Source organism: Peromyscus maniculatus, chromosome 8 (assembly GCF_049852395.1).
Source record: "Peromyscus maniculatus bairdii isolate BWxNUB_F1_BW_parent chromosome 8, HU_Pman_BW_mat_3.1, whole genome shotgun sequence".
Taxonomy (NCBI): Eukaryota; Metazoa; Chordata; class Mammalia; order Rodentia; family Cricetidae; genus Peromyscus; species Peromyscus maniculatus.
In genome coordinates this window covers 11,584,340-11,605,719 of record NC_134859.1, presented here as the reverse complement: position 1 = coordinate 11,605,719, position 21,380 = coordinate 11,584,340, and the positions used below count along the sequence as shown (strand labels likewise).

The window sequence follows — 21,380 nt, the reverse complement described above, 5'->3', positions numbered from 1 at the left end:
TATTTCCTGAGCAACTGGAGTGTTCTCCGAAAGCATCGCACCTATGCCTACCTCTAGGCATGTCTTCTCTTCTTTCTCTTCCAGCATTTTCAGTTTCAGATCTTATGTTAAGGTCCATTGGGAGTTGATTTTTCTTCAAGGTGAGAAGTAAGGACTTATTCTTATTCTTCTACATCTGAACTCAGGATTTACTTAGCAACTGACTGGGGCCATTTTCAACTAAGTAGATAGGTCAGGAATGGACTTTAAAGTGGTCTAGAAATATATATCGAGTCAAATTGCTTCCTGGAAAAAGATATAAAAGTATAGAAACACAGAACTTTGTTCTACCTGTACAATGGAATATTATGTGAGGACAGGTCAATTCAGACAGAATAGGAACCAGATACAGGTACAAAGTTTTCTTTCAGGGTAATGAGAATGACTTATAACTAGATACAGTGGTTATGTAAATAACACTGTAATTGCTCACTCTATACTGGTTAATTTTTGTTATTGAATTTTTACCTAAAACTTTCTGTGTACCTATGCATTTGTACATGCTTTTGTAGGCCAAAGATCAGCTGTGGAGGTCATTTCTCAGGAGCTGTTCACCTGATGTCGTTCCCCCCACACCCTGTGACCCTGATGTCACACCCCCCTAATCCCCTTCTCCAACCCCTGTTGCTGGGGCAGAAGGTCAGGAATTATTTTTAAACACTTTCTCAGTAGACATATTGATTAGGTTTTCATTTGTTACTTGCTTTTTAAACTTTTTTTGGATGTTCTTGTTTTTTGTTTTTCAGAGACAGAGTCTCACTATGTAGCTCTGGCTGTCCTGGAACTCACTGTGTAGACCTGGCTGGCCTTGAACTCACAGAGATCAGCCTGTTTCTTCCTCCTGAGTGCTGGGATTAAAGGCATACGCCACTATGCCTGGCTGCTTTTTAAACTTTTTAAAGATTTATTATTTTTAATTATATGTAGGTGTATGTGTCTGTATGTAAGTATGTACATATGTGTGCAGGAGTGTGGGAGTGCAGGAGTTCAGATACCACTGGAGGCTAGAGGTGTTGGATCCCCTGGATGCACATGGTTTTGAGCTGCCCGAGACAGTGCTGGGAATACAATGCAATCCTCTAGAAGAACAGCAAATGCTCTTAACCACTCTCCAGCCCTCGTGGGTTTTTTGTTGTTGTTGTTGTTTGGTTGGGTTTTTTTGTTTTCTTGTTTTTTGTTTTGTTTTGTTTGTATACTTTGTTATTTTGAGGCAAGGTCTTTCATTGGCCTGGAAATTAGCACCTAGGCTAGGCTAGGTGGCCAAGGAGTTCCAATGATCCACCTGCCCTCCCTCCACCTCCCCAGCACTGGGATTATAACAGCTCACTACCACATCCAGTTTTTTCACATGGATCCTCATGCTTGTGTGGCAAGCACTATACTGACTGGGCTACCTCCCATCCTCAAGAAATAAATTAATTTAAGAAATAAAATAAAATTAATTAAATAGTTTTCTAGAGCATCCTAGCATATACCTATAATCCCAGCACTGGGGAAGCTGAGAAAGGAGGATTATAAGTTGGGCTACCTTGTGAGATCTTAAAACAACAAAAAGTTTTCTATAAAAAAAAGTGAGTAAAAAATAAAAGGGGCTGGAGAGATGGCTCAGCTATTAAGAGCATTGGCTGCTCTTCCAGAGGACCTGGGTATTACAGAATGTTATTTTAAGAAATGTTCCATTTGTTTATGCTGTAGAACATTTATTTAATGATGCAAAGATGTGTTGTATTCCTTTATGTTGCAATTGTTTAACTCTGTGAAGTTGTGTTACTGTGCCTGTCAAAACACCTGATGGTCTAATAAAGAGCTGGATGGCAAAGCAGGAGAAAAGATAAGTGGGGCTGGCAGGCAGAGAGAATAAATAGAAGGGGAAATCTGGGAGAAGAAACAAGAGAAAAAGGAGAGGAGGATGCTAGGGGCCAGTCACCCAGCCTCACAGACAGCCACAGAGTAAGAATGAAAGTAAGATACATAAAAGTAAGAAAAGGAAAAGGCCCAGAAGAAAAAGGTAGACAGGATAAGCTTAAAAAAAAAAAGCTGGCTAGATACAAGCCAAGCTAAGGCCAGGCATTTATAATTAAGAATTTGCCTCTGTGTGTGATTTATTTGGGAGCTGGTTGGCGGGCCCCGCAAAGAGCCTAAAGAGCTAAGAGTGAAAGAACAACCAACAACATTTTGGGGTTCCAACATGGGGCTAGAGTAAAAGAAAATCCAAGGACACCTGGATTTGATCCCCAGTACCCATGTGGCAGCTCACAACCATCTATAACTCCAGTTTCAGGGGACTCCAACCTTCTCTTCTAGGTTTCATGCGCACCAGATGTTAACAGACATACATGCAGGCAAAACACCCATACACATAAAAATAAATTTAAAGTAAAAGCTGTGGGAGAAAGGCAAAAAATCATAGAAGAAATGCATTTTGAAAAGGTTAAGCTGTTAATATATGGGGAGAAAGTCTAATGTCTTCAAGCATATAAAGAAGTTTGTGAAAAAGGTAATGCTGATCTTCAATAATAGAATTAAATTGTAGTTGCCGTACACCTTCTGTCATATCCTGTACCTGTGGAACTGAAGAAAGTGTAATAGGTGCTCTCCTGGTTTAATGACTCCCCTTGATCCGTTCATCACTAAATTATTGATTCATTGATTGTGGAGATGATCAATGCCCTTGCATATTGTAGATGGTGTCAGGTTGTCAGCCTTTACCCCACACCCTGAAGACAGTCTCTGCAATGGGCACACTACTTTGTTTAAGCATTCACTGAGTCAGTGCGAGAGTTAGACCAAGAGAGTAGGAAAAACCCTAGAGGTGAGGTCCGAGAAGTCAATCAAGGCCCTACTCTGCAGTGATGGTTTCAAGGTGTGTTCCTTCAGTGCCTGGATCCACCTTCCCATCTTCCCACAGACGGGTCCTAAGAGGAGCGTCTCCCGGCCATTGTGAGGCCTGACCTGAAGCCCTCCACATCGCGAACAAGTGGGCGGAGGACTCACTCGAGCCCCTCGACCTTCTGCTCCCCCAAGTTCTCCCAACCAACTAACCGATATAGTCAACTGTCTGGGCACTAGGCAGAACATTGCGCATGCGCCTGGACTAGCCACTGGACTACGACTCCCGGGAGGCACTGCGACTGATTGATGAATCAAGTATCCAATAAACAATTGACAATGTTCCAGAGGCCCAATCTCGTAGGGGAGAGGTGGGCCTTCCCGTGGGTAGCTCTCTCAGCCAGTGGGCGTCTCCGCGGCCCGGCTCCGGCCCCGCCCCCAGCCCGTGCTCTTGGGGTTCCCGTCTCCAGTCTCCGGAGAGGTGGTAGCCCGCTGGCGGGGCTGGGTTCTGAGCCGCTCCAGATCGTCGCAGGTGGCTACTGGAGCTGACTCCCAGCATTGCGGTAGAGCTGCGCGCCCCCTTGCTGCAGCTTCTCCAGGCCGAGCTGGCTGGGCCGCGGAGCCGCACTCGCTACCCCTGGCGCGCTGTGGCCTCGCTTGACTGCGCTTTTGCTCTCAGAGGTACTTGGACTCGGAGTCTGCAGGATGCTGGGGAGTTGGTACGAGCTATCCACAAGACAGCTTGAACTTTCCTGGGGATTCCTCTATCAGCCTGTTAGATCGTGTCGTGCGTTTCGCCAGATACCAAAATAAAATATTCCCTCCAGTGCCCATTTGGAATATTATGACTTCTCTCCTTATAAACTGACCAACTCTTCCCACTGCCAGGAACTATCTTGTCTTCAGAGCCTGGCATAAAGGCTAGCAAATGAGAAAGCTATGTCATTGCGGTCCTTCCATCCCTAACCTCCCAGAGGGGCTTCGTTCCTACCATTTTTCTAGCTTCAGAGATTTCTCCGGAGCAATGACCCAGAAGACTTGATCAATTTATGATTAGAGTGACATTGTTTCCCGAGCCCCCAAAATGGCAGCTAAGATGGAGATAACTTTGAGTACCCACACTGAGGATTCTGACAAGCAAGAAAGACACATAATAATGAAGCTGGAAGAGAAACGTGGGCCCCCTGAGCAAAAAGCCTGCGCTGATCCTGAGCTTTCCCGCCAGAGCTTCAGACACTTCTGTTATCAAGAAGTGTCTGGACCCCAGGAAGCGCTCTCCTGCCTTCGACAGCTCTGTAGACAGTGGCTGCAGCCTGAACTACACACGAAGGAGCAGATTCTGGAGCTCCTAGTGATGGAGCAGTTTCTGGTCATCCTACCTCCAGAGATCCAGGCGCAGGTCAGGCATCGATACCCAATGAGCAGCAAGGAGATTGTGACGCTGGTGGAAGATTTGCACAAAGCAACCAAAAAACCAAAGCAGTGGGTAAGGAGGGTCCTTTTTTTGTGGGTCCCAGGATTTCTTTGTTGTCTTTTGAGGTAGTGTTTGAGGTAGAGTCTCGTGCTCCCTAGCTAGTTAAAGATTCCAGAGGAATGGATGGCTTCAAAAGTTGTTTCCAGCCTCCAGGAACTCCCCTGCCCCCTAAAAAAAAGTTGTAACAGGGTTTCAGAAAACCCAGCCACTGGCACCCATGGAGGAGGTAGAAGACTAAGATATTCCTTCATAGATCTCATGGCCTTAGAAGAGGAGTTTTAAGGTTCTGGAATCTACTGTCAGATCTTCCCTGACCCATTCGTCTTGAAGTTTTGCTACAATCAGAATTCTTAGCTAACAGGTCTAGTCTGTTCGACAGGAAACTAATTTTGGGTGAAGTTCCGTGGACTTTGTTCCAGTGAAGGGTCTGCCACATTGTCTTTGATGGGGACGTCTCTGCTCAGTCCCCCGGGGTTGCTGCCCCACACCCTCCTATTCCCTAAGTTAGACCCCAGCTGGAGCCTCGGAAGGAAGCAAGTCAGATGTGCTTTGGAAAGCGGCACTGTGAGGGAACAGTGGGTGAGGGAACAGTGGGTTTGTCTTCGTAGATCTGAGTACCTTGGGCCTCTTTAGCAGAAAAACCTACCAAGTTGCATTGTTTTTCAACGGCCCCTTCTCAGACTCCTTTCTGTGCCCAGCGGGCCTATCTCCAGCAGAAGTAGAGAGGGTTGGGGTGTAGGGTGGGAATGGCAGAGGGAGGGGCCATTGTCATCGCTGGTCCTGATAGTTTCGCCAGCTCTCCTCTGAGGACCCTGGCCCCAGGCTGTGTGAAGCACTCCCACCCCTCTCATTCTGCATGTCCTCCCTTCACCTCCTTTGAAGGTCTTGGTGGTGTCTATAAACGCTGAACTTGAACTCCAGGTCGTTGCCAAGACTTCCCAGGGTAAAGCGATCACTCTTTAGCAGTGAGTGGCATGTTGCTTCCAGTCTGTCAAGGAATGGAGACTTAATGGATACCCCTTTTCCTAGGTGACCGTGTGCATGCGAGGGCAAAAGGTGCTCCTGGAGAAAACAGGAGCTCAGCTTGTAGAACAAGAACTTCCAGACTCTGAACCTCAAACTTCGAGCAGAGATATTCAAGAGAACTCTCTGGAAGGGCCTTCCTGGGAAGGATCTCATGACCAGCTGAGTCCCCATCATGGGGGGAAATATCCCTTCTACCAGGAACCAGTCCCCAAATTGACCGAGACAGGTAAACACTGTATCCTTGGGCCCTCTCCTCAACTCTTTATTTCCATCATAGCATCTCATGGTTCTGCAAGCATGTTGCATATGACCACCTTTTAAAAATTTATTATTTGTGTGTGTGTGTGTGTGTGTGTGTGTGTGTGTGTGTGTGTGTGTGTGTAGGGGCCTGTGTACCACAGTGCACATGTGGAGGTCAAAGGACAACTTTGTGGAGTTATTTCTTTCTTTCTACCCTTATTTGGGTTGTGGAGGTCAAACTCAGGTCTCTGGCCTTGAGTAGCAAGTGCCTTTACTTACCAAGTCATTTTCCTGGACAGATCCCACCTTTTAAAATTATGACAACTGATTTTTTTTTTTTTTGAGACAGAGTCTCACTATGCAGCCCAGACTGGTCTGGAACTCATGTAGACCAGGCTAGCCTTGAACTCACAGAGATCCACCTGCCACTACTTTCCAAATGCTGGGATTAAAGACGTGCATGACCATGCTCAGCCTGTTTGGGTTTTTGCTTGTTTGTTTTGGAAGAACTACTGGATTAGTTTGCCAAGTGGCTGCACCGTTTGAGGCTCCTATCAACCAAGTGTGAGGGTGCTTGCCCACGTCCTTGCTAGCGCTGTGCCCAGTTGTTTTATTATGATGATGGACTATCCCCTGAGGTTTTGATTGTTATTTCCTTAATGAGTTATGATGTCTAGCATTATTTCATATGTTTATTAAATTATATATCTTGGCCCAGTGGGGAAAGGCACTTGCCACCAGGCTTGACGGCCTGAGTCCAGTCCCTGGGACCCACATGATAGAAGGAGAAAGTCACTCCTGCAAGCTGTCCTCAGACCACCACACATACTCGGTCATACAAGTAGCCACCCCCAACACACACTCAAAATAAATATGACGTTTTAAAAAGAAAATTGTATATCTTGTCTTTTGTTAATTCTGGGGTATCATGTAGCCTAGGCTGGTTTCAAAACCACTACTTAGCTGAAGCTGAACTTGAACTCCTGATTCTCCATTCTTCACCTCCTAAATCCTGTGATGGTAGGTCTTTGCCATCACTCCCAGCTTATAGAAAAATTCTAGTCTTATACTTTGCCCATTTTTAACTTGGGGTATTTGTATTTTTTTTGTTGAGGTTTAAGAGTTAAAATACGTGTTCTGGATCCTAGACCTCACAGATGATAATTCATGAATGTTTTCTTTCTCATTCTGTGAATTATCCTTACAGTTTTTGATGGTGTTCCATAAAGCACAAATGTTTTGTAAAGTTGTTACTCCATTTTTACTTATTTTATGTATATTGTATGCATGTGGGAGTCAGAAGAAACTTTGGAGACTCGGGTCTCTCCTTCCACCGTGGGTCCCGGGGGTCACACTCCGGTCATCAGACTTGGCCACAGCTGCCTTTACCCATCTCACCAGCCCAGATGTTTTCCCGTCGATAGTCTCTAATACTTTTCTTTGCTTGGGCTTTTGGTGGCATAGCTAAAATACCATTGCCCAATCAAATGGTTCAGAGTCACAGATACGTTCTCTTTAAAGAGTTACGTTTAGCTCTTGTGTTTAGAACCTTGGTTCATTTTGAGTTAGTTTTTTGTATGTGACATTTGGTATATGTTACCAAAGTTACTATAACAAAGTCCCTTAGGCTGGACAATAAATAACATATTTATTGTTAACAGTTTCAAAAGTTAAGTCCAAGGTCAGCTGGGGAGTTGACTTAGTGGGTAAGAGTCTTTGCTGAGTTCACATCCCCAGTGCCCCCTAAAAGAAAAGCAGGCCTGGTTGTATGCTCCTGTACTGCCAGTGCCTTGGGGGATGGTGGGAGGAGACAGAAGGATCTAGCCCCAGGGTGAGTGAGGGGCCCTCTCTCAAGAGACTGAGGCAGAGAGTGATAGAACAAGACACTTGATATCTTCTGTCTCTTCACTTCTGCCTTACAAAGGCAGGCAGGCACGCACGCACGCACGAGCACACACACACACACACATCTGCCCCGTTCTCACACATTCCAACACACACACACACACACACACACACACACACACACACACACACACACGTCCACAGTTGGTACCAGCAGCTACAGTGACTAAGGAGGACTGATAGCGTCTGCCATGTGTCCCCATGTGACTGAAAAGAGAAACATGAAACAAGTTTCTTCCGTCTGCTTGACAAGGGCACTAATTCCATTGATGAGGACTCCATCTTTATGGCCCAGTCACCCCCCACTACTACTACGCTAGAGATTGTCAACACATAAATGTAGGGGTAGGCATTCAATCAGACTGGAATCTAACTTCATTCTTTGAAGCCAGGGTCATTTACTGAAAAATGACTCCTTTCTCATTGAACTTTTCTTAAGAACCTTGATGAAGCCAGGCATGGTGATACAGGCCTGTAATCTCAGCACTTGGGAGGAGGAGGCAGAAGGTCAGGAGCTTAAGATCATATATGTATCATCAGTTACATAATAAGTTTGAGACCAGCCTGGGATATATGAGATCCTCTCTCAAAAAATGAGCAAAACAAAACCTTGATGAAAATCATTTGGCAATAACTATTTGAACTCCATATTAAATTTTAAATGAATTAAAATTCAAAATTCAGTTCCTCAGTCACATTAGCTCTGTTTCAAACACTTGACAGTCACATCTGCCTGGTGGGTGCCATGTTGAATGGTGTATGCAGTTCATGAAAACAACATTTCCATTTCAAGGTCTTGCTTGATAGTGCTATGGCTGATTCTCCAGTTTCCCTGGTCCATTTTATCTCATATCCATCTTGATCCTCAGTCCTGCCAGAAGGTGGACAGTTTCTTTCATTAGGATCCATATCTATTCTATAGTCCAGTTTCTAAACACCTAGGCTGTCAACATCATGCTGAGAAAAACACCACAGTCACTGGATTTATCATTCTTTTGAAGTGAAGGAAGCTGTTAATCTTTGTCCACATGAGGGAAGGATATTTATTCAAATAATTATTTTAAGTATTGGAATTTTAACCTTCAGCCAGGCGCAGTGGTACATGTCTATGGTCCCAACTTCTCGGAGGGTCACATAGGCCCTAGAATTTGAAGTCAATCTAGGCAATACAGTAGATGCTGTCAATAAGTAAATAAACATGTCAGCTGTCTTCCTTCTCATTGTCAAGACTTCATTCTGATGTCTTTTGTTCTTTGTTTGCTTGTTTTTTCCTTGCTATTCCTGTTTTCCTATATCTTTTCCTAGAAATGGGAAGGACAGAAGGATAATTTGGTTCCTAACATTACTATAAATTAGAGACACTCTCAGGAACTAGTTAACTGTGCAGATTTCCAGGCCTAACCCTCAGAGATCCTAACTCACCAATGTCAAGGGTGAGGAGCCTCTTGTTTCTGGGTCCAGAGGAGTCTGATGCTTGTATGTTACCAGCAGAAGACTGTCTGCCCTGACAAAGCTCACAACATACTTCACATAGAGGCTGTCTACCCTGACAAAGCTCACAACATACTTCACACAGAGGCTGTCTACCCTGACAAAGCTCACAACATACTTCACACAGAGGCTGTCTACCCTGACAAAGCTCACAACATACTTCACACAGAGGCTGTCTACCCTGACAAAGCTCACAACATACTTCACACAGAGGCTGTCTACCCTGACAAAGCTCACAACATACTTCATACTTCTTTTGCTGAAGCTCTTTCTTCTAAGTTCAGAAAATGAAGCACATTATTTCTAATTATAGAGGCCTCCAGGATGAGAAGTGAGAAGGAAAACCCACAACAGGAGGGGGCAAAAGGAGCAGAGACACATGCAGTGTCACCCGGGAGACCTAAAGGGGGTAGTCTGCACAGCCCTGAGCCAAGAGGGCTGAACATGAGTGAACCCCGATTGTCACAGAGGCAGGCCAGACCCCCAAATGCTCAGAAGGCATTTGCTCACTACCAGAGACATTGCAGAGAACTGGAATATATCAGCAACCCCCTCAGAGGTCATCCACTGAGAGAATTAAAGAAAAGCAAAGGAGGCAGAAGAAGCCTGGGCAGCCTTCTGCAATGTCTTAGTCACCAGGCAGCCCGCTCAGCCAAGAAACCCTACAAATGTGATGACTGTGGGAAGAGCTTCAGCTGGAATTCAGAACTGAAACGGCATAAGAGAGTACACACGGGAGAGAGGCCCTACATCTGTGGGGAGTGCGGAAACCGCTTTGGGAGGCAGTCAACTCTGAAACTGCACCAGAGAATCCACACTGGGGAGAAACCCTACCAGTGCAGCCTGTGTGGGAAAAGCTTTCGCCAAAGCTCCAATCTGCACCAGCACCACAGGCTCCACCACGGGGACTAAACAGATACTAGGTGCTTTAGAGTCCCAGGGAAGGGCCTCTTTTCTCTCCCTTACTTGCATGTAAGTCCCGGAGTGTCTTCTTGACCCGTGGGGAGTGATGGATGAATACTGATGGGGCCTGTCTACAAAGAGAACTGCAGTCACTGCAGTGGGGACTAGTTACTGAGGAATAGGATGAGTCACACGAACAGAATGAGGATGAGCCACAAGTGGTTTTAATTAATTAATTAATCCTTAATTAAATTCTCCTTGTTGCTTTGTCTTATAAAATACAATTGTTTTCATGTGCACACTTGAGCAGTTTTCCAAGAAAACATCCACTGGGAAGTCCACTAATAGCCTTTCTGAAACTAACTTTTTATTGTTAGTGTTGGTGGTTTTTAATTAATTTTTATTTATTTTTGAGACAGGGTTTCTCTACATAGCCCTGGCTGTCCTGGAACACACTCTGTAGACCAGGATGGCCTCGAACTCAGAGATCTCTCTGCCTCTGCTTCCCAAGTGCTGGGATTAAAGGCTTGCACCACCACCACTGGGTGGTAGATGGCACTTTTATTTAAAAAGTTGTATTCGAGGGATCCTTTTATATCAAAGTTCTTTTGATTTACAAAAGATGTTGCAACTCCAGCCCAAAATATAAGGAAAAGCCACCGGGAGAAGCAGCTACTGCTCTTCTGTTCTGGTGGACAGGGAACTTCTGCCTGTTCTTTCTCAAATAAGCCATTAGCTTTAAGACTGTGACTGGCATTTTCAGTGTTCACAATTGGATTATGGTGATGGTTACAAAACTCAGTGACTCCAGAAAAATTACTGAAATAGGCTAATTTATGATAAGTACCTCCAGAGCATTTTTTAAAATGACAGAACACTATATTTATATAAAATGTTAAGAGTTTCAGAACTGGGTCTGAGACACCATCCTATGCCAAACTCTTGTTTTCTCAAAGTAGGAAGTAGAACCCAATCAGCATCACCCTAGGCAAGCCGTCCTCTTTCCCAGTTCAAGCAGATAAGATGTATTACTTGTGTACAAATAGTAGAATGTGGCTATTCTTCTAAAAACATCAGTACCAAGTCACGGCCTTTATCTTCAATATTCAGCCTGCCCTTACCTCTGCCCCAGCCCACATACAATTCCTGGCTGGAGCCGTTATAGTTCTCACCGCAACAGCATCACCGCCAAACACACATACCCTTCCCTGTTCTGCCTCGGTCATGTCTGCATCTGTCTTCTGTTGGTGCTGTAACAATGATGCAAACTTGGTGGCCTAACACAAACCTCTCTTACACTGCTGCAAGTTGAAGTCTGAAGTCAGCTTCACTCAGCCAAAATCACCTTGGTGGGGCTTTCCTTTCGGAGACTCTGAGAGGTGGATCAGTTTCCTTGACTTTTTCGATAGCAGCCTCCTGCCTTCTTGGACTCATGGCCCCTTCATCCTCAAAGTACATTCTTGGACTCTCCATCTTGCCTAACCTTGTCTAACTCTGGCCCTCCTGAATCACACGCCACTCTTGCTCCTAGGCATCCCATTGGTTCTGCCACATTTCTGGGTCCAGCCTAGAACATACTGGTGTCAAGTTAGGGGTGACTCCTGCTTTCAGTGTTTGATCCCTGAGTTACCCCCAGGAAGACCCAAGGAGAAAGGAAGCATTGACAATAGTGGAGGTCTATACATCTAAAGATCATTTTCCCATCTACAGCAGATAAGGTGTAAACCAATCCCAGAATACAACTGTCCCTCTCGGTACAATTGGCAGTGACTCCTCACAGTTCAATAGACTGTAAAAATTTCCCTCTGTTCCTAAAACTAAAATGCTTCCTTTTTAATGCTTCATTGAAGTATTGTACATACCAGAAAACTTGCGCATTTATAGTATACAGTTCAGTGGTCAAAGCTGTGCACTGTCGTCACAGTGTCATTTTAGGACATTGTCAGCATCACAGAGAAAGTACTCTAAACATCAGCAATCATTCCTTGTTCCTGTCACACCCTGTGCCTCTAGAACATAGTATTGTAGAGTCCATACACATTGTATCACGTGTCAGGACTTTATTCCTCTTATTTCCTAGTAGTGTTGCATTGTATGAAGGGCATTCAGTTCATCCACTGATTGGTGAACATTGTGTAATTGCACTTTGGCTATTGTAAATAGAATAATGCTGCTATGAACATTAATATTTAAGTTTTTATGTTTCATTCCTCTTGGGTACATGCCTAAAGGTTGAATTGCTAGGCCATGTGATAATTTTCTGTTCAACTTTTCTAGGAAACACCAAATTGCTTTCCAAAGTGGATACACCACAGTTTACATTTCAACCAGCAATGTACCAGAGTTCGTTTCTCCATACCTTCAACCTAGTTTATTATTGTCTTTTTGTTACTGATCTTGTTTTTTTGAGACAGGTCTCATGGCTGGCAAAGAACTCACAATCCTACATGAGGATGATCTTGAACTCTTTGATCCTCCTCTCTCCACCTCCCAAGGTCAAGATTACAGGCATGTGTCACCATGTCCAGTGTTCCTGGAATTTGTCTTTTGATTATTGTTACCCCAGTCAATGTGAAGTGGTGTGTCATGATCCTGATTTTCTCTTCCCTAATGACTAATGGTGTGTTTGTTTATTGTATGTATATTTGTTTTGAAGAAATAGCTCTTCAAAACTTCCCTCCCCCATGGTGTTTTGAGACAGGGTCTTGCTATATAGCCATGGCTGGCCTATAACTCACTATGTAGCTCAGGCCAGCCATGCATTTGAGAAAATGCTGCCTCTGTTTCCGAACCCCTTTTATTTTTGTTGTTTTTGAGACAGTCTTCTCTGTTTGCTAGGGCAGCTGGACTTGCCTTGAATTTGCAGCAATCCTCTTGCCTCAGGCTTGAGTCCTGGGGTTACAGGTGTGAGCCACCATAACTCTCTCTGGCCCTTTTAAAATGGATTCTTTGCCATTTTTGTTGCTGAGTTGTAAGAATTCTTTAAATATTCTGGAATGATATCCTTGTCAGATGTATGACTTGCAAACAGTTTCTCCCATTCTTTTGTAATGCACTCTTGTTTGTTTTGTTTTTTCGAGACAGGGTTTCTCTATATATCCCTGGATATCCTAGAAGGACATGTCTTACTCTGTAGACCAGGCTGGCCTTGAACTCAGTGATCCATCTACCTCTGCCTCCAGAGTGCTGGGATCAAAGGTGTGCCCTACCAGTGCTCAGCTTGTAATACACTCTCGTAAAATTGTTGCTTTTGCAGTGGGGGTTGATACAAAGTCCTGTGTAACCCAGGATAGCCTCAAATCTGTAATTCTTCTGTCTTAACCAGTGGAGTGCTGGGACACATCTGTAATGGAAACAGCTGTCACTTGCCAAAATCCAAGGGACCAAATTCTCAATTTCCTAATTGCCAGTAAAACAGCCTGACATTCCTGTGAATTAAGTTTAGGATCCTTGGAACACAATTTATACCAGTTCCTCAGACTTCCCTGTGCCAACCATGTGTGGTTCACAGTTCCTAAGGGAAATTTAAGTATCTATTGAAATAGTTTTGCTGTTTCGGCTTTGGAATAAACATGTTCCCACTGAAATAAAGATGGTATTGCTTACTTCATAAGCAACAGATGTTGGTAAGTACTTGGCATACAAGACATTTTTTTCCTCAGTCATGGGGATTGAACTCATTTAATTTAGGAAACTTGGAGATTATTTTTCTATTGTTGCTATTTTAGGGAGAAGAAAACCACAATGTTCAGAATTCAAATACTCTAGCTCACATCTCATAGCCAGCCAGCCAATTAGGATAGGTCTGAGTTATAGTTTGTTTCTTTTTTTTTTTTTTAAGATTTATTTATTTATTATGTATACAGAGGAGGGCGCCAGATCTCATTACAGATGGTAGTGAGCCACCATGTGGTTGCTGGGAATTGAACTCAGGACCTCTGGAAGAGCAGCCAGTGCTCTAAACCTCTGAGCCATCTCTCCAGCCCTATAGTTTGTTTCTTTAGTTTATTGGGTCTTTGGTTAGTATGGCTTGATGTTTTGAGGTGGGGTTTCTCTGTGTTGCCTAGGCTGACCCCAAACTCTTGGGCTCAAGCAGACCTCCTGCCTCAGCCTCTTGAGTATCTGACAACAAAACATTATTATTTTTTTTTCTGGGGTTTCTATCTTAGTGACTGTTCTATTGCCATGGGGAGACACCATGACTAATGCAGTTTATAAAAGAAAGCATTTAATGGGGGGCTTGTGTAGAGTTTCAGAGGGTGAGTCCATTTCCAGCATGGTGGAAGCATGGTGGCAGGCAAGCATGGCCTGGAGCAGAAGCTGAGTTTACATCTAATCCAAAGGCAGCAGGCAGAGGACAGGGACAGAGGGAGAGAAACCTCAAAGCCCACTCACTCCCAGTGACACCCTTCTCCACAAGGCCACCTCTTCTAATCCTTCTAGACAGCCAAGCAACTGGAAAGCAAACATTCAAATAGATGAGGGTCTGGGGGCCATTCTCATTCAAACTGTCACAGATTTTTATACACTCTCACATAAACCAGGCTAGCTTTGAATTATGTAGCCTAGGATGATTCTGAACTCCTGATTCTTCTCTAGCCCATAAGCCCATTGAAGGTGTGTGCCACTGTGCCTGGCAGTTTTTAAATCAACTGTACTGTCAATTTGGGGATCAAAAGTATTGGGTAGTGTTCTCAGTGAGGCTGCTGAAATCCTGAAGTACAGAAGATGGCCTCTGAGAAGCACATCAGTGGAGTTGACTGAGGTATTCTGGGTTTGAGCAATGTCTAGAGAACAGATTCTGGGTGGCTTTTCTGATTTAGGTCTATACTGAACAATGCCACTTGCGGCTTGACTCTTCCAAGCTGTATCATCACATAAAAGATTTACAGGGTACGTACCCCAAGAGAGAACATACGTAGAATGAAGAGACAACATGTGGCCCGTCTGGAGGGGAGTATTATTCAACCTTAGAAAGGAAATACCGATATGCTACACCATGTGTGCACCTACAAACAGGCTCAGTGACAGAGACCAAGTGTCAAAGCTCATACATGTATGATTTCATGTATGTGGAATGTCTGGTTAGGCACATACAAAAGACAAAAATAGATTAGTGATTGCCAAAGGCTATGGTGAGGGTAGAGTATGGGGTGATTGCTGATGTTTCTTTTGGGGACTGTTGTTACACAACCTTGTGAATATAAAAAAAAAAAAAAACTTTAATTGTGTACTTTAAAGGATGAATTTTATTATATGAACTATAACTCAGAAAAGATGAAACAACTTCACAGTTAAGTCTCTACCACAGGCCCCACAGCCAGCTGATCCAGGGCCAGTTGTAGCACCTACAACTCAGGGCAACCAAGAAGAATATCCAAACATGAAAGTTACCCGTAAGCCTTTACCAGGGATAGCTGGGATGTATGAGGACACAAGCATGTTTGTGAAGACGCAGGCTTGTCCTGTCTTGAGCTTCTGATCTTCCTGCCTCCGTGTCTCCGTGTTTTGTGCATGTGGGAGTCAGATGACAACTTTGTGGGACTGGTTCTCCCTCCCCCGTTATATGAATTATGGGAATCAAACTTAGGTCTTAGATCTCCAGGCTTTCACAGCAAGCACCCTGACATACCAAAGCTATCTTGATGGCCCCTTGTTTTTGTTTTCCGTATCCTATGAAACTCTCTTATACTCAATTCTGTGAGACTAACTTCCCTTTCGTGACATATTTTTCTATAAATAGTGCCTGAACTGAGAATGCTTGCCTAGCAATGTATGAGGCCCTAAGGTCAATCTCCAGCACTGCCCAACCTCTCCTCCCCTGAAAGAGATATATGTACAATATTCAAGGAAGAAATTGGTATATTGAACTGGAAATCCACATGTAGCTAGACAGCAGGGGCGTCAAGGAATGACAGGAATGGTTGTATTGAAAACCTTAGATGTTATCCTAAAGACGACAGAATGTCAGTGGAAAGTGTCAAGTTGAATGGTGACATAATCAGATGTTACCAGACTATTTTAGTTAACTAATGGATAAAGTTCACTGAGTAGATTTAGTTGCTGTTGGATAAAGGTAAGGAGATGTAGAGAAACAGGCTTGGGAAATATTTGGGGGGGGGGGAGGCCTCTTTGGTTTAGTTTTTGCTTTGTAATGCTAGAACCCACCACAGAGCCTCCCATATACTAAATAAGCACTCTATCACTGAGTTACTTCCCCAACAGGATTAAGAAATGTTTTTGAGGTATCATTCATAGAAATTCATGGCAGAATGGATGAGGAGTTGGAGCAGCTTATAAACAACAGAGATGTTTTTCACATTGCTAGATGCTGGGAAGTACAAGACTAGTGTGCTGGCAGACCCCATATCTGGAAAGGGCCATTTTATAGATCGTGCCCCCCCCCACACACACACCAAGACAGGGTTTCTCTGTGTATCTCTGGCTGTCCTGGAACTCACTTTATAAATCAGGCTGGCCTTGAACTCAGATCCGCCTACCTCTGCCTCCCAAGTGCTGGGATTAAAGGTGTGTGCTACCTCTTGAAGGTTCCTCTAAGGTGGAAAGTGCTGGCTATTGCTCTGAAGTTTCTAAACTTCAGAACTAAATACGGGTTCCACATTCATGACCTAATTACCTTCCAAAGTTCCCCACCTTCTAATACTATCCTCTTGGAGCTAGGATTCTAGCATATGAATTTTGGGAGACAAACATTGGAACCACAGTGGGAGGGGAGGAAGAGGAGGTGCAATTGTGTGGATGGCGTACCATGTGCTGGAGGCAGAGGCTAAATGCATGCGCAGTTTTGGACAGGTATTTGGATTTATCAAAAATGTTCAAAGGAGGATATCTCAGGTACTTGACTACTGGACTTGAGTGCAACAGAGAGGAGAAAACTGGACTGACATCAGATAAGTCAGTGCCATCATACACGTGACTAAAATCATTCAGGGGAAACCATTTACTCAAGGTGAGCCAAGTACACACTGTGACTAACCAGAAGCACATTAGATAGTACAATGCTCCAAGGAACTAGCTGTGCTTCCAGTTCAGCTATTCTAGAGGGGTATGCGGGAGGATCAGGACAGCTTGAGGACATGAGGTAAAGGTTAGTCTGGGCAACGTAACAAAAACAATCTCAAAGTCAATCAAGCAGCAGATGTAGCAAAAGTAAGCTGCTGACGTAGGTTCCAGAGAAAATGCTCTACCCAGAGCAAGCAAGAAGCTGAGGGGACAAAGCTGCTTCCTCTGGTCCAACATGGTCCTTGCCTCCATTGCAGCATGGAGATGAGGTCTTTATAGCCTCAACGCACTACCCTTGCACAGACGCACTCAGACTTAGCCCGGAATAACCTCAGTTATTAACCTCACATCTCTGTCCATAGCCTAGTTTCTGCTGAGACCCTAGAGTTGCTGGGTGGCCACAGGGCAGACAATGCCTTAGCAAACTCCACCGCTAGATACCTAGCCCCAAAAGCCAGGGCAGTGTGCAAAATACAGATGGAAGTGGACACTGGAAGTGACCTCAGCTTCCGGCTTCCTGCCCGCCTGGTGAGGCAAATAGCATCTGGTAAGCATCAGTTCCAACCTGTACTGCTGGTAGCTGCTTAGCCAGCCTAGGATCACTTCGAGGCCACCGGAAACCAAAAGGAAAAACCACTTACCATATTCCTTCCCAGCTGGGTCTGTTTAGACAACCGCTACCCGGTGGAGCTAGAGATACTTGGTCCTATACTGCTACTGAAGACTGGAAGGTAGGTAGACATCTAGTGCTGTCTTAAAATAATGCTGGAACCTTACACTGAATTCCAGTGAACAAGACATGTTGTTTCCTTTATCAAGTGGGTAAGGTAATTCATTCACATTCTCTAAACTACTATCCAATTAGCCTTTTCGAATTAGCCTTAACTTTACTGCAACCTAAAATCACTGAAGAATACATTTTAAAAGTTCACAGCCTTGCCATCATCATAAAAATAACATTTATTGGATGATAAATTGCACATCAGATACGCACAATCACAATTTAGAAACTTCAATCTAGAGCTAAGACCAACGAGAATTCATCAAAAACAGTAAAACAGTAAGCTGAAACGTTAAACAGAAGTACACACAGAAAACCTATTAACTAGGCATCAAAATAACTAGACATAGTAGAATATTCATAAGTTTATATAAATGAATATGTTGTATTCCCTTTCTCCCTAGACAGTTCTTGCAGACAAGGATCTCAATTCAAAGGGACAAAACACCTGTAGTTAGCCTTGGAAAGATAGGTAATAGTTATTTTTATATCACATAAATAGTTCTCATAATATACAAGACTAAAACAGTTAAATATACACACTTAAACATAATTTACCTTTTAAACAAATAAAGCAAAAGCAGTTTCCTAATGAGATCCCTGCAACATTCAAAATAGGTTCTTTTTTTAAAGAAGCTATATAACCTACACCTCCCTTTGAATACATATACAATAAATTAGAGATTATTTAAAGCAAAATGTATCTTTTCAGATTGTTTGGCATCTTACATTACAGTCACCAGAACACTACTACTTAATTTTATGGAACTTCAGGCATCAAAGACAAAAAGGCCATTTAACTGCCTGGGTTACTGGGCCAGCTGTCTTCAGGGTTACAGGGACATATGAACAGATTGGTATTTGTAGCAGCACAATTCTAGACAAAATATTTTGAGTTCAACTCCTTCAACAACAAAATCTAACATCACCTAAATACAAAGTGCAAACACTAGCATCTAAATTCCACTGGGAAATGTTGTTGTCATCAATGATGACAGTTTAACAGAACTTGGTATCCCCAAGTTCCAAGTTATGTTAAAGAACTGTTTTAGTCACATTTTCATCACAGCATCAACAAAACCCATGAAGTTTGAGTTCATGTTTTCAGTACCAAGTTTCCACTTCATAGAGTCAACATCCCTCCTACAATATGTAGTTAGCTAACCATTCATAGCAATAGACTCTTACATTCCATTTTCTTATCCCTTTATGAACTGTATCCAATAATTGTTATTAGCACCTAACATGACTTGCTAATATCCTGGGTTAAGAGCAACCAATCTTTTGGAATCTACTCTAGTTGGCAATATAATTAGGAGGATGAAAAAGCCATTATCATAAAAATAGCCCAAATACCACTGGCACACAGAGTTCTTCCTTCAACTCCTTAGGGGCAGAGCAGCTTGAGAATGACATACTACTAATGTTTTTAGGAACAAGTACACAATAAAAAAAAATAACTAAAAATATACCTATTTCACAGTAACTAACATTCATTATTTTCCTTTTTTCTGCAAACCAGTCACTAATAATATTTCACCACAGGCCATTTAATTACTCTCACATATAGTAATGATTTTTGTAAAAATGCCTTTTTTCTCATCTTTTGTGGGTAATCTTTCAAAATCTGGAGAATGCAGAAAACTACAAACACTGAGAGATAAATTGTGAATAGAGCTCTAACTAGAAGTGTGGGTTTCCATGTTAAGATGTGCAGCATAAAACTCACCTTTTGTATTTTCTTAGAAGGAAAAAAAAAAGGGTGTGTGTCTGACAACTTCCATTTGTTATATTAGCCACATTTTGTCCAGGTACCTTCCAATACCTTTCTGTACCAACCCTATTAGTAAGGGCCTTCCCCCCCCGCCCAATTCCATTCCCCATTCTTCAGTCTTCACTCAAATATGAGAGCTGATAAGGGCATACCAGTTCCCCCTCTGAGAAGCAGAAGAGTAGGAAACTAATGCTCTTGTTGCTGTTATCAACCACCGTTATATCCTAGAGTTAGCTAAAGACTTGAGACTACCTTTCAGTACAATTCAAAGCATCTTTGACCAAAGGCTGGAGACCAGAAGGCCAATTTAAATGTGAGGCCCCAAATCCTGACACAATGATGCTTTATAGCCTAAATGTGGAGAAACAGCCAAGTCTAACCTTGACATACAGGCCACACAGTCTCAACTGTGGATAAGTTGAAATAGTGCTCTCCAGGAAAGGGACGACAGATGAGGCAAGGCTGTTGACTTAAGTTTTTCTCACTCAACAACAGTGATCATCCCGCCTCTAGTAAATATTAAGAGCTTAGTCGCATGGCTGGCATTTTTTTGTACATAAAATTCTCAACCTGCTCTTCTGTTAGAAGGTACTACATTTTAGCCACTGACCCTCAAGAGGGTTTTATATTTTGTGCATGAAATTTCCTAGCAGTAATTCCGTTTTAGTAAATATTATATTTTTTACAGTCCATTTAGATAAAATGAAATCATACTTGCATACTAGCCAAAAGACCATATAGATAGTTTTACTGATAGGTATATAATCACTTTTGTTGTAAAGTGTAGTTCTGTAAGAATGTATACTTAAAACATTCTTTGGTTGTCATATAGTGTAGAACAATGACAATATTTTGTTCTAATATTTATCTGTAATACCAGTACCTAAAGGCATATTTGTTATCAATTATTTTGGTTCAAAATTCAATAATCCTATATATATTTTTTCTTTGGAGATGGACAGGAAATGTTATAATAAAAAAAAAATCTCTAGCCAGTTTGTGGTTGCATACACCTTTAATTCCAGCACTCAGGAGGCAGAGGCAGATCTCTGAGTTTGAGGCCAGCCTGGTCTACAGTGTGAGTTCCTGGACAGCCAGAGCAATACAGTAAAAACCCTGTCTCAAAATAGAAAAAAAAAAAATCTCTGATTTGATATAGTGACAAGAAATTCAATAGAGAGTCTTCTGTTGCTTTTTTAAGAGTAATGAAATCAAGCTTTGGATAAAAATAAGGACATACTAGGCTTCAGGTAGTAAGTCCTAGGGCAGCCTCCATGATGACTGTCATTCCCCTCCCTGTCCAGTGTCACTGTCTCCAAAACTTCTGGCACAAATACCAACAGATAGTGGTGTCACAAAATGCATGACATCAGGAATTACAGAACCCTTGAATTTAGATATCAACCTCATCACAGTGTGATGTTTTGTGTGCTTAATGAAGTACTGACTTTACCCTCTGAAAGCTTCAGTTTATTTATAAAACATGGATAATCCCTTCTCTCAGATTTGTTTGAAGGTTATACAAAATAATATACCCACACTATTTAGCATGCTCTCTAAAAAGTAGTTCTAACTATATAACCAGCCAGGAGTGTGCTTCAGTGGAAATCTAAAAGCAAATCCCCTTAGGGAGGAACAAGTATACCCCACCAAAGTCTAACTGCTAGAGAATGTCAGGACCTGCCCCTGCCATCAGGTCTGAAAATGGGAAATCCATAAATACTGTCATCCAGTTGTTAACTAGCTGGATATAGTGGCACATACCAGTAATCCTAGCACTTGGGAGATGGAAACAGGAAAATAATGATGTTGAGGCCAGCCTAGGCTACACAGCAAGAACCCACATACACACTTAAAAAAAAAACAAAACAAAGTTGGCCCATTTGGTAACTTTA

The 21,380-nt window shown here is 42.9% G+C and overlaps 1 protein-coding gene across 1 annotated transcript; it reads left to right on the top strand.

Annotated features, from left to right (window-relative positions):
• Positions 1-683: 683 nt before the first annotated feature.
• Positions 684-21,354, top strand: Znf174 (zinc finger protein 174). The gene is made up of 3 exons (XM_006984710.4): positions 684-4,354; positions 5,372-5,594; positions 9,318-21,354. The coding sequence occupies exons 1-3, from the start codon at positions 3,953-3,955 to the stop codon at positions 9,914-9,916; spliced, it is 1,224 nt and encodes a 407-aa protein (XP_006984772.2). The 5' UTR covers positions 684-3,952; the 3' UTR covers positions 9,917-21,354.
• The last annotated feature ends 26 nt before the right edge of the window (positions 21,355-21,380 follow it).

What these genes read in the sequence shown, in the direction of transcription:
- Znf174 (XM_006984710.4), top strand. Translation starts at nt 3,953, where the DNA reads ATGGCAGCTAAGATGGAGATAACTTTGAGTACCCACACTGAGGATTCT. An exon ending in CCAAAAAACCAAAGCAGTGG is followed by an intron (nt 4,355 to 5,371) that starts GTAAGGAGGGTC and finishes CCCTTTTCCTAG; the next exon opens with GTGACCGTGTGCATGCGAGG. An exon ending in CCCCAAATTGACCGAGACAG is followed by an intron (nt 5,595 to 9,317) that starts GTAAACACTGTA and finishes TTCTAATTATAG; the next exon opens with AGGCCTCCAGGATGAGAAGT.